The sequence below is a fragment of the Enoplosus armatus genome, chromosome 23 (assembly GCF_043641665.1).
Source record: "Enoplosus armatus isolate fEnoArm2 chromosome 23, fEnoArm2.hap1, whole genome shotgun sequence".
NCBI lineage: Eukaryota > Metazoa > Chordata > Actinopteri > Centrarchiformes > Enoplosidae > Enoplosus > Enoplosus armatus.
Genome location: NC_092202.1, coordinates 15,418,939 through 15,433,189, shown reverse-complemented (window position 1 = coordinate 15,433,189; position 14,251 = coordinate 15,418,939). Strand labels below are relative to the sequence as shown.

Below are 14,251 nucleotides of genomic sequence, written 5' to 3'. Positions count from 1 at the left end.
TGGATGCTGCTGTACAGCGGCCTGTACACCGGGTGACTACCAGGCTACACACATCTGACTTCCTCTCATATCCACACCGACAGCCGAGACCTGCTGACTGGCGCTCCCCTGGACGACTGGCTCAGTCTGACATGCCACAGTCAAGTCAGCCACTGGGGATCAAGACTGGGACTTCCGGTCACAACCTTCAAAATAAAACCTTTTTTGGGACACATCGCCGGTAGGTGGCAGCCTGAGAAGACACATCTGAAAGCACAAGCCAGATGCTAATGACTTTCATGAGTGGCGGGAGGGTGGGGGGGGACTGGAGTTTGCGTCCCACACCAAAACACCACATGTTTTAGTTTTTTTTGTAGATCATTTGTCACACATGCGACTTCCACGGTGATCCACTAGGTGGCAGCACGGCCACGACAGATTATACAGAGGCGACACCTGTACGCAGCAGAGGGCGATGAGTGGCGAGAGGAACAGCGGAAGCGAGCACCCAGGGGCCCCAGTACGGCGAGGGCCCTCAGAAGGGCACTTTATAGCCGAGCGCCTCGCGTCAGCGTGACAGTAGTGCCCGTGCTGAGGAGCTCAGGGCGGCTTTTGAACAAACCCTGAAAGCAACGTTCTGTAATGTTGTGAAAACCTCCGGGTGAGCGCTTGAACGCTCTCTTAAATTGCCCAATTGAGGCTGCGTATGTATGCCCCCCCCCTCCCTCTCTGTTTCTCCCTCTCTCTCTCTCTCTCCCTCTCTCTCTCTACACACACTCCCTCCCTCACACACACCGTCGCTGGCCACCAGCAGCGCCTGACGGACGGCTCTGCGTCCTGTGTGCGCCGTAGTAGCAACGCGGCTTCTCCGTCCTCCTCTGCGTCGCCCCCGGCGTCCGACTGTCCCCGAGACCGCAGGAGGCTTTCGTTTTTTTCTTCCGCCGCGGTAACGGGAGGGGGGGGGGACCCGTTTTTATTTTAACACATTTAAATTTTTTTTTGTGGTTTTTGGAGGAAAAAGAAAGAAAGAAAAAAGCAACAACAGCCATGGACGTGATGGGCAACAAAGAGCGGCGAGGCGTGAGTTTCAGAGGCTTGCTGAGGAGGAACTGGCTCCTGCTCGCCACCGTTGTGTCAGTGCTGCTCGGTATGTGGGACCCCCCCCCCGAATGTCTGCTCATGTGTGCTGAGAGAATGAGACGCTCTCTCCATCCTCCTCACTGGTGCCATTTTCCCTCCTTCCTACCTTCCTTGCCGTTCACACCCTCCATTTATCCCCTTCTCCCTCTTCGTCTGACACGTCGGCTGTGTTTCATCATTTCACATGAGAGCGGGGTGCCGAGCGTGGGGTTGTGGGAGACATAGCCTCTGTCCCCCCCCCCCCCCCCCCCTGTGTCTGGACGTGTCTCAGTCAAACGTGACCAGACTGAATGGACGGCTGATGCGGGCTTGGGTTTGAAGAGATGCTCGGATGTTATTTATGGGAACCATTTCTTTTTTTTTCTTTCTCTCTTTTCAAAAAGGCTGTCTTTCTGAGTGAACTGAGGAGATCAATATCAATTCTCATGTCTGCTGTGTGTTTAAGTAGAGCTGTAGCCGGGGGGCAATTAGCCAGGAGAGAGGGGGGGGGGGGGGCTTCACTACTACAAGTCATTGATTAACACATGCTTTATTATTCCAATTTGCACACACTAACAGAAATGTGTGTGTGTGTGGGGGGGGGGGGGTTACATGCTGGAGCTATTTCTTGACACACAACAAGTGTATCCATCAGTATCGGACGGCTTTTGCCAGATGTAGCCGGCGAGCGCAGATGTTTTGGGTTTTGGGTTCCTCTGCGCAGGCACAGCGGTACCAAACCACCCCCCCCCCCTTCACCCTGTGACGACATGACTGCGGAAGAAAGAAGTCACTGGGCTGGGGCCGTTATTCAGCCAAAGAAATAGTTCCAGGCAAATGACGTCTCTTCAGAAATCAGCACCGCTTTAGAAGTGCTGGTGAACTGCACCCCCACCACCACCACCACCCCCTTGCTTTTTTTAATTACTTTTATATATATATTTTTTTTTTTTTACAAAGCAAGTAAGATTTTAGCAAATTGTCATTGAATGGCAGCTAAGATCCGTGGCTGTAACGCGCTGACGTGCGCCACCTACAGGCAATGTGAGGTCTGTCAGCTGCGGAATATGTCTGCAGAAGACGGAGGTTGATCCGAGCCAGATTTCAAAAAAGAGCGCTCATGTAGCTAAGCTACGCTAGCAGCTACGCTAGAGTGACCTAAGTCAAACAAATGGGGCAGAGCGGACTACAGGGGGTTCAATAAAGTCTTGTTTCTTAAACTATTTATAGTATACAGTTTCAGACTAGCGCTTTTAAATTTCATCCGTGTTCGCTGTTTCGTGGAGTGGTAAACGGGGGCATCGCCATCATAAATGAATAATGTGGCGGCAAATACCAGAGCGGCCGTTCCATTTTGTGTTAGGTGCGAGTGGTACAATTGGTACAGTTAGCGGTGTGCGCTTGGCATGGGTCGAAAAAGGGGGCCGAACAGCTCCACCTTGTGGAGAACCTGCAGCTTCCTAAATGTGAAAGCTTGAGCGAGCTTTACGAGTGAGTTCTGAGCCAGTTCCATCCGGTGCGTCCACATCCGCAAATACCAAAGTATAGGTCATCACAGCATTTTCAGAGGCATTTTCAGTGGCGGTCTGTCGTGCGTGAGTGCGACCCGTGTGACGTTTACAGATGAAAAAATGAATTCTGCACGGACGAAACCTCACAAGTTCGTTTCAAGGGACGTAACACCAATTTCAACGGGGTTTGCGACGAGGTTGCATTGCGCTCGTCTGTCCCGCTTGACCCATTGTTGTCAGCTCTGTGATCCAACTTCATTTTTTATTTTTTATTTTTATTTCCTTCAGCAAAAACCAAGAATACTTGATGGTGTGACTCCGTCTTTCTCCCGCTCTTTCAGGGATCAGTTTGGGCGTAGTGGTCCGAGAGTACGCGTCCCTAACCCATCTCCACAAGCAGTATTTTGGCTTCCCGGGAGAGATCCTCATGCGAATGCTGAAGCTCGTCATCCTCCCGCTCATCATTTCGAGCATGATAACAGGTAACGCAGTGAGTCCAGTTGGGTCAGTTTTATTTACATAGCCCGATATCACAAATCACAATTTTCCTCATGGGGCTTGAAGGTGTACAGATGGGCACGTGTAGACGGGTCCGCACTGAAGGTATAACCATCCCAGTCAACACAGTCACCAGAGGTTCATCCATTTCCTGTATTGGTGAGCAGCAGTCCAGTGTCCCTAAGAATTACATTCATATGCCGATGTTCAGTGCCGATGCAGGGGGTAGGGGTCCTTGTTCTGCCAATCTTTCCCAAACCTTAAACAGGTGTTTTAGTCGCCTGAACCTGACCTTAACCATGGTTTATTTGCAATAACTAACGACCTTTTCCCTAACCCTAACCAAACCGTAGCTGCCACGCGCAGATATTACAGAATGTATAACGCTCTGTTCGGGGTCGGAGCTACCTGGAGCGGGAACAGTTGACTGATTTGGGATTGTCAAAGAGATTAAACACGAACCGATGGTGAGGAATTTAGTCCTACTGGTCAGTCACACATTTGCAGGCCAAGGGAAAGCTGGTCGTGGCTGAACTTATTAAGCTCTTGCTAGCTAGCTAGCTGGGTCAAAATGAAAGAATACTGAAAGACAGAATGCGAATGCGCTACTAATGCAGCTGCATCAGATTGATCTCGCTAATTAAAATAGTGAGATGGACTCCATCGTGGCTTAACTTCATCTAGTTCTTGGTGTTTAGTACTTTGTAGTCAAAGGAAGGCGCTCATGCCATCTGACGATGAAGATTGTGAGATGCAGTTGGAAGTAAGTGGCCCTTGAGTTAAAAGGATTTTGTCAAACTACTGTTTGTACAAGGCCATTTTTTTTTTAGCAAATGAATGAAGCTACGGCAGAATGGACAGACAATGTCAACATGAACGTCGACATACGTAAATAGAAAAATAAAAGAATAATTTAGTTAGTGGTATTTTACCATTGCAAAGAACCTGACGTAGGGGTTTTCAAGGATTTATTATATAATTGGACTGTCAGAGTGCTTTGATGGTAGGGAGACGCCAAGTTGGTCTCTTTGAAAGGGACCACAATGACCGAAAAGACAAGTCCAATCAATCGACACCTGCATCGCATGTTCATATTCATGTATCTTTATACAGTTGTGAACTAAATTACTTCACTTCAGTACTTTACTTCATTCATCAGGGTTCTTTTTTTTTTTTTTAACTAGTTCAGGTGAACAAACTGAAGGATTTTTAGCTTTAGACTGCATCACCTCCCATAACCCACCACACTCACTTCCCCAAGTCATGAGGGAACAAACCTTTGTATAATCCACAATCTACAAAATCAAATGCCAGGCTTAGCTAGATGGGACTACTTCATGGGAGGTTCAACGGATCAGACTTCAAAAACTCAAAGTCTTGTCTTTTGACGCCTTAAACATTGTGTTTTTTGCCCAACAGGTGTCGCAGCCCTGGACTCTGAGGTATCAGGAAAGATAGGTCTGAGAGCTGTTGTTTATTATTTCTCAACAACCATCATTGCAGTTGTTCTGGGTGAGTTGATGGTTTCCCTCCTGCAGTTCTCCTGTAGTGACACTGTATTTAAATTCCCCTGCGTATTTCAGTTGCTTTACAGTTCCCTCAAATGCTGTTATGTAAAAGTGGTGGTTGACACTGTCATCACAGCATACTGACTGGTGTCAACCCCTCGCAGGCATTATTTTGGTGATGACGATCAAACCGGGAGTCTCCCAGACAGCCGAGCACATTGACAGAGCCGGGACCACACCCAACGTCACAACAGTCGACACGCTCTTGGACCTCCTGAGGTGATAACGATGAAGTGAAAGAGAATCACTTCGTAAAAGTGTTGTTGTGATTGTGGGATTGCGTCAACTCGAGACGTTACATCAACTCGGAAAGTTGATTCGGCCTCGAGGTGCTGTTGGATGAGCCGACAAGTACTGTTTTTGTAGCATACTGGGGCCTTTGACTCCAGAGCGCAGAGGTTCACATAGCCAACCTTCAGTTTCATTTCAGGATGTGCTCAAAATCCCATCCCCTGACAACTTCCTACGAACAAAATCTTCCCTTCGCCATCCTCGAGGAAGGCATTTCAGTGTTCTAGCTCCATTGCCTCACAAGCAAGTTAGCCACATTCAGATAAAGAGTTGTTGCGGATCTGTCAAGGAACGACTGTAGGATGCGTCCTTATCTTCTGTGTCTTTCATCTACCCCCAATCTTGTCTTTTCCCCTCAACAGAAACATGTTTCCAGAAAATCTGGTGCAGGCTTGTTTTCAGCAGGTGAGAGGCTTTGCACATCCATCATTCGTTCCTGTTCCACTTTCTACCCGTGTTTAAGGTGTCATGTAAAACCTACATCAGGATCTGGTGAGTCTATAGCATGCAGCCACCTGAACGTAACTCTGACGTTGTGAACTGTGACCACTTACACTCTAGTACAAGACCAAGCGCAAAGAGCTGGAGCCTCCGAAAGTTTCAGCCGACACCACCACAGTTCCACCCCTCACGACTACTATCACGGCGGTGGTAGAGGTAGGTGTGCACGCTCCTCTATTCTGTTCATCTGGATCAGTCTTTAACCTGAATGCTTTTGATGCGTTTCCTTGTTTGTCTCGCAAGAAAAGCTCGAGTTCGACAGGTGTATTCTGTTGGGAACATCCATTAGCGGGATTGTTGGGGGGTTCTGATCTTTACATGACAACAGCGTATCCTGGTTGATCCGCCGCTGCACTTTACGTTTCATGTTCCTGCACCTGGCAACCAGCGTCTGATCTAAATGCATCAGAACGCCCCAATAATGAGTCATGAGTAGCCATGGGTCATTGTGCCGTGACCGTGCAGAGGACATTTGCACAGCTCATCAATGGGTCTTTAGAGTAAGCTAATGTGGTTGTGAAAGCAGCTTCCTGGCCTGGTCTTGGTTAGCTGAATGAATCGCCTCCTTGTTTCCTCTCTCGGCAGAATATAACGAGGGACTATAAAATCATCGGGACATACTCAGATGGAATCAACGTATTGGGGCTTATTGTGTTCTGTGTGGCTTTTGGCCTCGTCATTGGGAAGATGGGTGAAAAGGGCCGCATCCTCCTGGAATTTTTTGACGCCCTGAACGAGGCAACCATGAAACTGGTCCAGATCATTATGTGGTATGTATAAAAAGGCCGACCCACAGGTATGGGCGTCCAAAGGGACGACCTTTAAAAGCTACGCGGTGACCCGGTGATCATACTTTCAGTTTTTAAAGCTTGGACTGCAATACAAAAGCACTTCTTGAGTGCTTAGGTTCTACATGTGCCTCAAACCTGAACTTGACCCACACCCAACGCTCTCGACCTTGGGAACAGTAATTTAACGAAACAAAATCTTAACTCAGGGTCCACTTGCTCACTTTTTCAAGGGGTCTCCAATTGCATCTCCATTTTTCTCACCAGATGGAGTTGTTAGACTAACAGAGACTAACAATTGTACCTTGAGTTAAGATATTTAAGGGGGCCTCTTATAATCATTAGGGATTTTAGAACCTCCCCCCTAGCCAAGTTTTGGTTTAATTTCGTCCATTGCAAGTGTTAGCATCCCTATATGTAGCGTCATGTAGTGACACAACCAGTTTCACCACATTTCCCAGTAGCTATTTTCAAAATCATGTAATGTTTTCGGCTTTACCAGCTACAGTTTCAAAGTAGCTTCCCCAACACTGGCTATTGCTGATCGTTAGCTTGCCAGGCTAACAGACACTATGTCTCTCTGTCCCACTTCCCTTTCGGTAGATATTCAAATAAAACATTTTACACTGTGTCATTTTGAAAAATGTCTTTTATTTGTCCAACCAACAGTTTAAAACACTTAGCTCTCGCAGAAGACTAAGAAAACCAGCAAATATTCACTTTTGAGAAGCTAGAACCAGTGAAACTTCAAAATGCAATTCCAAATGCACAATATTAGCAATAATCTTCGATTCTATACCCCAAAGGACTCAGACTTTGTGTTGTTGTTTTTTCAGCTACATGCCAGTAGGGATCCTGTTCCTAATCGCTGCCAAGATCATCGAGGTGGAAGACTGGGAGATCTTCAAGAAGATGGGTCTTTATATGGTGACGGTGCTGAGTGGGTAAGCCGCCCCCATTACTCCGTATCCGCCTGTTCCAGACACTGGGATTTATGGTCGGCATTTGGGCCGATTCTCCCTCCAGCGAGACAGTAAAAGCTGAGCTCTGTGCGGGCACTGATAAGGGCCAAGGACATTTAAAACTGCTCAACCTGCAGACGCAGTGATGAACGCTTCGCTCGCGCCTCTAAATCTAAGTGACACCATTTAAGACTGTACAGTAAATCCCGTCCACTTAGGGTCACGGGGGTTAGTCCAAGGCTGCAAGAGTGCCTCTGTGACAACGCGAGCACGCAGTGTTCGCACTTGTTCTGAGTGCGACATTCGGTGCCTATAAAAAGAACGTTTTAATGCGTTATTGCTTTATGACTGCGAATCACGGCGGATGTAATTAAGAGTTCTTGTCGAGATCAGCAGAAAAAGACTCTTTAATGTCAAAGTAAAGTCGAATCTCTCAACAATGTGCCTCTTTTTTTTTTTCTTTTTTTTTTTATATGCTCCGTAGCTGAAATCTATTTAAAAGTCAGTTCAGTCAACTGACATTTGAGCGTCAACTCCCTTCATTTCAAGGGCCTTAATCAGCCTTGGTCATGTCGATCAGAGCCTTCTACTGTGGAAGTAAGGGGTGAAGGGCTCTGTAGTTCCAAAACTACAGAGGGATCGCGTTGAAACCCCAAAACTTCACTGCGTAAATTCCTCCCTCTTACGTTAAAAACACAGTGGGAATTTTTTCAAATGTACCTGACTGTATTTGTCGTGTGAAAAGTCACTGTTATTAAAAAGTTGTTTCCCACTAATGACCGTTAACCGTGCGTTGTACAACTTAACAGACGGCTTTAGTCTTGAGACACGTTATGCTGTCGCAGCTTCTCACCGGGTTTGAATGCAAATGGAGTCATTTACAGGCCTCGAAAACAGTGAATATATAATAGGCAATGTATAAATATATATATATATATATATATAAGTATAAAAAAAAGATTTATCCTCGATTTTTAACGCTTTAGAGGAATTGTCCACGATTGCTTTTTTTCTTTAACGAGAGCAAGGTGAGAAGATCGATACCACCGAAGTGCCGAGATGGGACCAGCGGGGCCGTTAGCCTAGCTTAGCATAAAGCCTGGGAGCAGGGGGAAGCAGCTGGCCTACCAAAACCTCTTAAGCTCCCAAATTAAAAGGTTTATCTAATTAGTTTCACCTGTACAGGCCGGCTGTTTATCCCTGCCTCCAGCTTTTATACTAAACCAGGCTAACTACTTGCTCTCTAAAAGAATAAACAACAAATTAGCTTATTCAGCCAAATATTGGACTGTTGAAGCCCAATGAGCAGCTGCAGTAGACGGGTTTGTGTCTGAAATCCGAAGCTATTAATAAGTTTGTTCCGTGCATGATTATCAATGATGCCAAGTATCATTTTAATACAATATCAATTCCCCTCAAGCACATTGCTCCACAATAATGGGTGTTGTTTTGTCCCTCAGTCTAGCGATCCACGCCACCGTCTGTCTGCCGCTGATCTTCTTCGTCATCGTGAGGAAGAACCCGTACACGTTCACATTGGGAATGGCTCAGGCCCTGGTGACCGCGCTCATGATCTCCTCCAGGTCAGAAAATCCGCCGAGCCCCATCACTCTGCTTGCAAAGACAAAGCCTATCGACAGGTTGTTTGTTAGGCCGGGTACAGTATGTGGCTCTGTTCGTGTTTATATAGCGCCTAATTATAGCAGACGGTATCTCAGGGCGCAGATACATAAATGGTATTATCACGCCACAACACACAGATGAAGTCAATATATCAGAAACATTTAATAGTTATGTATTTAATGTGCAGAAGTGACACCTTTTCATATTTAAGAATCAATAAAGTAATAAAGCCCGCCGCTGTCCTGTCTCCCAGCTCGGCCACCCTGCCCGTCACCTTCCGATGTGCCGAGGAGAACAATCGCATCGACAAGCGGATCACCCGCTTCGTCCTCCCAGTGGGCGCCACCATCAACATGGACGGCACGGCGCTCTACGAGGCGGTGGCGGCCATCTTCATCGCTCAGCTGAACGACTACGCGCTGGACGTGGGACAGATTGTTACCATCAGGTACGTCAATAGGCACTTCTAACTGCAGATTATGAGGCTATAAAACGACTGCTGCTGTGGACCGAGGTCGAAATGTCTCTGCTGAGTCCAACCCTACCTTGCACGGAAAAACATAAAAACATAAAATACTGAAGACAACGTGTAAAACAGCAAACAGGCTGGACATAACGCCACACGGATAACATCCACAGCACGCACACCGAGACAGTAATATTGGTATCTCACTGTGTTTTGGTCATTCAGGCCTTTGTTAAGGTCTCAAGGTCCACTCAATAGCTTTTTGGAACTTTCAAATCCCACCTCACAGTCTTCATCAGCAGGTAGAGTTTGCACAGCGGTTGTCACGGAGAGTCTCTGTGAAAGTCCAAAGGTCTTTACTCAAGGTCCACTTGCTAGCGTTGCAGGCTCTCAGCTGCATCTCATGGTGTTCATCGGCGGGTGATGATGATGATGATGATGTAACATTTCATTTCTGCATGTTAGCGTGAAGAATACCTACGTGTCTCTTTGTTTCAGTATAACAGCAACAGTTGCCAGTATTGGAGCTGCCGGGGTCCCTAATGCTGGGCTTGTCACCATGGTGATAGTCTTGACAGCCGTTGGATTACCTGCAAGTGATGTCACTCTAATAGTCGCTGTGGATTGGCTGCTGTAAGTTTTATCCGTTGACCCTTTTATCTGGGACCTACTAAAAAAAATTCTAACTTGAGAGCGACGCTGTGGATTGACTTTTGAGTGGTGTCTTTTCAGGGACCGGTTCCGCACCATGATCAACGTTCTCGGCGACGCCTACGGAGCCGGAATCGTCCAGAAGCTATCCAAGAGGGAGCTGGAGAGGATGGATCTGACATCAGACGTGGACGTAGCCAACCCCTTCGCCCTAGAAGCCACGTTGGATGACGAAGAGTGCGAGAAGAAGTCCTACGTCAACGGAGGCTTCACCGTCGACAAGACAGATGCGATCTCCTTCACCGAAACCTCGCAGTTTTAGCCTCTGGCTGGCTCAAGAGGAGCAGGGAACGTGCCGCGCTGCTGTGGGTGTCAAAACGGGGAAAAAAACCTTCCATCGCGTGTCAGCACCGTGACGAGAGAGGGAAAGCTATCGCACCAGGCCCATCCGAGCTCAAACATCAGCAGTAGCGGCTCATCCAAGGCGGTCACCCCTCATGTTGAACATTTACAAACCACGACTAGATTAAAGTGCTTCCTTCTTACACTCAAATTGTGCCAAGATTAAGAAAAGTCAGCGCTCTTTCTTGCAAAGCTTTGCACTCAAAAGGAAGAGCTGTTTGCTGCGTGTGTGTGTGTGTGCGAGGACATTCTTTGTGGATGTTCCTGAGGTGTGTGTGTGTGTGTGTGTGTGTGTGTGTGTGTGTGTGTGTGTGTGTGTTTTTTCCGCAAATAGGAAAACATCATCTGCATTTGAAACTTAAATCCCACTTGATTGGACAGTTATTCTCTAAAATGTCTGAATGAGGTGTGTTTGTGCGGCTGTAATGCACTGCTTGTGTATCTTATCTGTGTATTTTAACTGTGCCAAACATATAAAGAGGTTTTTCACCAAGTTGCATGAAGCAATATGTTAAAGAAACGCTAATCGCTGGCTGCAGACCCCAAAATACATTTTTTTTGAATGGAGACTTTACCGGAGACTGGTTAATAGCGGCTTATGAAGTCATTGAACACTGTGAAACTTGTGGACTTTTTTTTTTTTTTTTTTTTCCAGAACCAAATCACTAACATTCATTGATTTATTGCAAAGTCTAATGATCACAAATACTATCCGCATTGAGGCAGCGTGGTCACATAGCGGATTTATGTATCAATAATAATCAATAGAGTGTGTCTTTTAAGTGCTTTTAAGTGCTCAACTTCGCTATTTTCACTGTAGTGTAGGCTAGCTTGGGTTAGCATAAAGACCGGAAGCAGGGGGGGAAACAGCTAGCATCGCTTATATATATATATATATATATATATATATATATATAAAGGTTCAAATGTACACCTACCAAAACCTCTGAAATCGTTTTTTTACATTTCTGTTTGTGAATCAAATTAAAAACACGAGATGCAAAGTGTTCATTAATGAGCTTTAGAGGTGTAGGTAGGTGTATTTTTGAACTTTGGACAGAACCACGTTAGCCGTTTCCCCCTGCTTCCACTGTCTCCATGCTAAGCTAAGTTCAGTACGGAACACACAAACATGGGAGAGGTATACACTTTGTGTACGATAACCGTTTAGTACATGATCACTAGCTACTCAGTCCGATTGTGCCATATTTCTGTGACTTTTTAGCTAGCTTAGCTAGCTAGCACGAGTAAGCAAGAACGTTGAGAGTTTGAGATTTTCTGAGGAGGAGGTAGTGAAGATAAAAGACTGAAAGTGTGTGTGTTATGATATATATAATAAAACTTTACACTTTCATTATTTCAGTCGTGACACCTCCCTCGAAGCTGCTCTTCCACAACGTTGTCAATATAAACAAAGTTGGGAACTGCTGCCACAGGGAAACATAATAGTAATAGCTAACTAGCAAACCTATAAACATGCTAAGGTACTCCACTCTACACTTCTTTTTGGATGCTACAGTATGCTTTTGCCACTTCCAGCCTAGATGCCTCGTCAGCTTCTCACTAGTTAAATGTGGGTGCAGATAATCGGGGCTGAAAGGCACCCCAGGCCGCAAACTCAAAGTGTCAACCGTGATTGACATTTGTTAGGAAAGCTTCACTCGAATGTCAATGATGGTTAGCGGTTGACGGCTTCGGCGCAAACGCAACAAATGATACGAATGCCTGTGCTAACGCTCCCCTGGCTGCACTGCACAGCTTGTGACGCTTGTGGTCTTACGCTTTTCCTTCTAACATGTATGTCCATGTCTGTAACCGAAAGCGGCGCGTTTGACTCCGCTGCATACTATGATGCCCGCACATGCACACACAGCACTGATGCCTGTGGAATAAGTGGCGTGCAGTCGTTCAAAGGCAGGATGAGTAGGATTTGTTGGTCGAGGTTTGGTAACGCAGCGTTCAAAGTTGGCCTCCTCCTCTTGGGCTCCGCACGCACTGCCCAGAGGTTGACGCCAGGGAAACGTCCTGAACGCAGCAAAATAAGAAAATCCAGGCAGACGGCCATGAGTGATGGTTGAGGGGGATTGTTTTTGTATGGGTCAATACATTGTTTTTTAGGAAAATCATACTCATTCTGCCTTAACTTGAAGGATACTTGACATGGAACCAACACTGGTATCATTTAGGGTTTTCTGCTGTACAATTTCTGCTATATACAGTATGTCTGAATGTAATGTCCCCTGTGCTGGTCCCATAATCACTAATCCCAGCATGATATCATCAATAGCATTGTTTCTATGTTGAAGTAAAAGTTTTTGTTTTTGTTTTTGGTTGACTTTCCACCATCGCTGATATACCTTTCCAATCTCTCGGCAGATAATACAATAATCCATCGCACAAAATACAACCCGGTGACGCTCATGTTATCCAGTACATGCCCCATGGAGGGATGTGTTCTAGAACAACAGGCTAAGCAGACCCACATAATCTACATCCCTTGCGAGGCGACTACAAGCTCGTTCCTCAGATTGTGGTAGAAATGAAACTGCTGGCGCAGTTCACAGCACAATGTCGCGTCGCACGCTGTGTTCCATGCTGATTTCAGTGGTCCAGCTTGGAAAAACATCAGAAATACCTGTGGAATTTTTTTTCCGTCTGTATAAAGCACTGCAACTGCACACGCTAAATTCCTTGCTAGGTAGACATGCTAGTTTCAGTGGTTCAGCTTGGAAAAATCCCAGGAGAAACACTTGGGAGATTTTCTTTGCTTGGTGCGAAATACTGTTCTTGAAGCAACCGCTAATGTGTTGATACTTCGCAATGTTAGTAGCTACCAAGCGTAGAAAAAAATGGCAACTGCAAATGCTACCTTCCAGCTTTACCCTTAACCAAGTATCATGCGTATGTTTGGTAGTGTTGAAAAATCAAACTATCTATTTTCAGATTCATAAAAATGTTCAATAAAGTGATGGTGTTTACAGAGTACTGTCAGGTTTAGCGTGATTTCACATGACTACATCCTTGGGGTGATAACATATCTTGTCTTTGGGTTTTCATGTTGAAGGGTCGTTCCGTCACTTTCCCCCCCCCAAGAGGTCAAAATGTCCAAATCGTGTCTGCTAAGTCTGGTGAGCTAAGTCTCGGCGTCTCGATTTTAGTCGTCCCTACACTGCCAAATGGGCCACTTGAAATAAAACTTGGGCGAATGAAGGTGCTTGTTTGTAATTCTAGACTGATCAGAGATGACGCGAAGACAGGCCCTCGCAAATCAGGTTGTATTCGACATTTCACAAAGCACACTGGCATGAACCAACCCCTTCTGTGTACAGACAACTACTTGAATACCTACAGTATGTGAATCAACATGTACTAAATTATGTGTAACTGCAAGCAAATAAAAGAAAGTTGCTCATTTCTTGCCTGATCCTGTTGTGTTCATTTTTGGCGGCTACGAAGGACACCTTATCGAGTCTCCATGATAAGGATCATAAGATTGTTCACGGCCATTTAACAGGAGATTTTCTTTAAACAAATACACAAGTTCTGGATGAACTGAGTTGTTCGGGTGGCAAGTCATGAGAGGACTCATTTCTTGAAAGAACATCAATTCCTCTTCGCACTGCAGTTTCTTCCATTTCAGAAGTTTGGGACTTCTTGTCTGAGTTGGCCGATCTGTTAAGCAGTTCATTCTTGGCCTTGGAAAAAAGTAGTTTGACAAAACAATCCCAACTCAAGGTTCACACAACTTTCTTCAATACTATGCAACACGGTTTATGCTGAAATTCGCTGACATTTTTATCCGCTCTTAAAATCATTATCTCAGTATACGGGCGTGGTGGCGCAAGTGGTTAGCACTGTTCCACGGGAGGTAGCGCAGGCTGCCCCCGTCATG

The 14,251-nt window shown here is 45.9% G+C and overlaps 1 protein-coding gene across 1 annotated transcript; it reads left to right on the top strand.

Annotated features, from left to right (window-relative positions):
- The first annotated feature begins 1,026 nt into the window (after positions 1-1,026).
- Positions 1,027-10,279, top strand: slc1a1 (solute carrier family 1 member 1). Its single transcript, XM_070930100.1, has 12 exons — positions 1,027-1,126; positions 2,951-3,091; positions 4,527-4,619; positions 4,780-4,894; positions 5,329-5,371; positions 5,528-5,623; positions 6,053-6,237; positions 7,092-7,199; positions 8,678-8,800; positions 9,094-9,288; positions 9,805-9,939; positions 10,039-10,279. The coding sequence occupies exons 1-12, from the start codon at positions 1,027-1,029 to the stop codon at positions 10,277-10,279; spliced, it is 1,575 nt and encodes a 524-aa protein (XP_070786201.1).
- Positions 10,280-14,251: the final 3,972 nt, after the last annotated feature.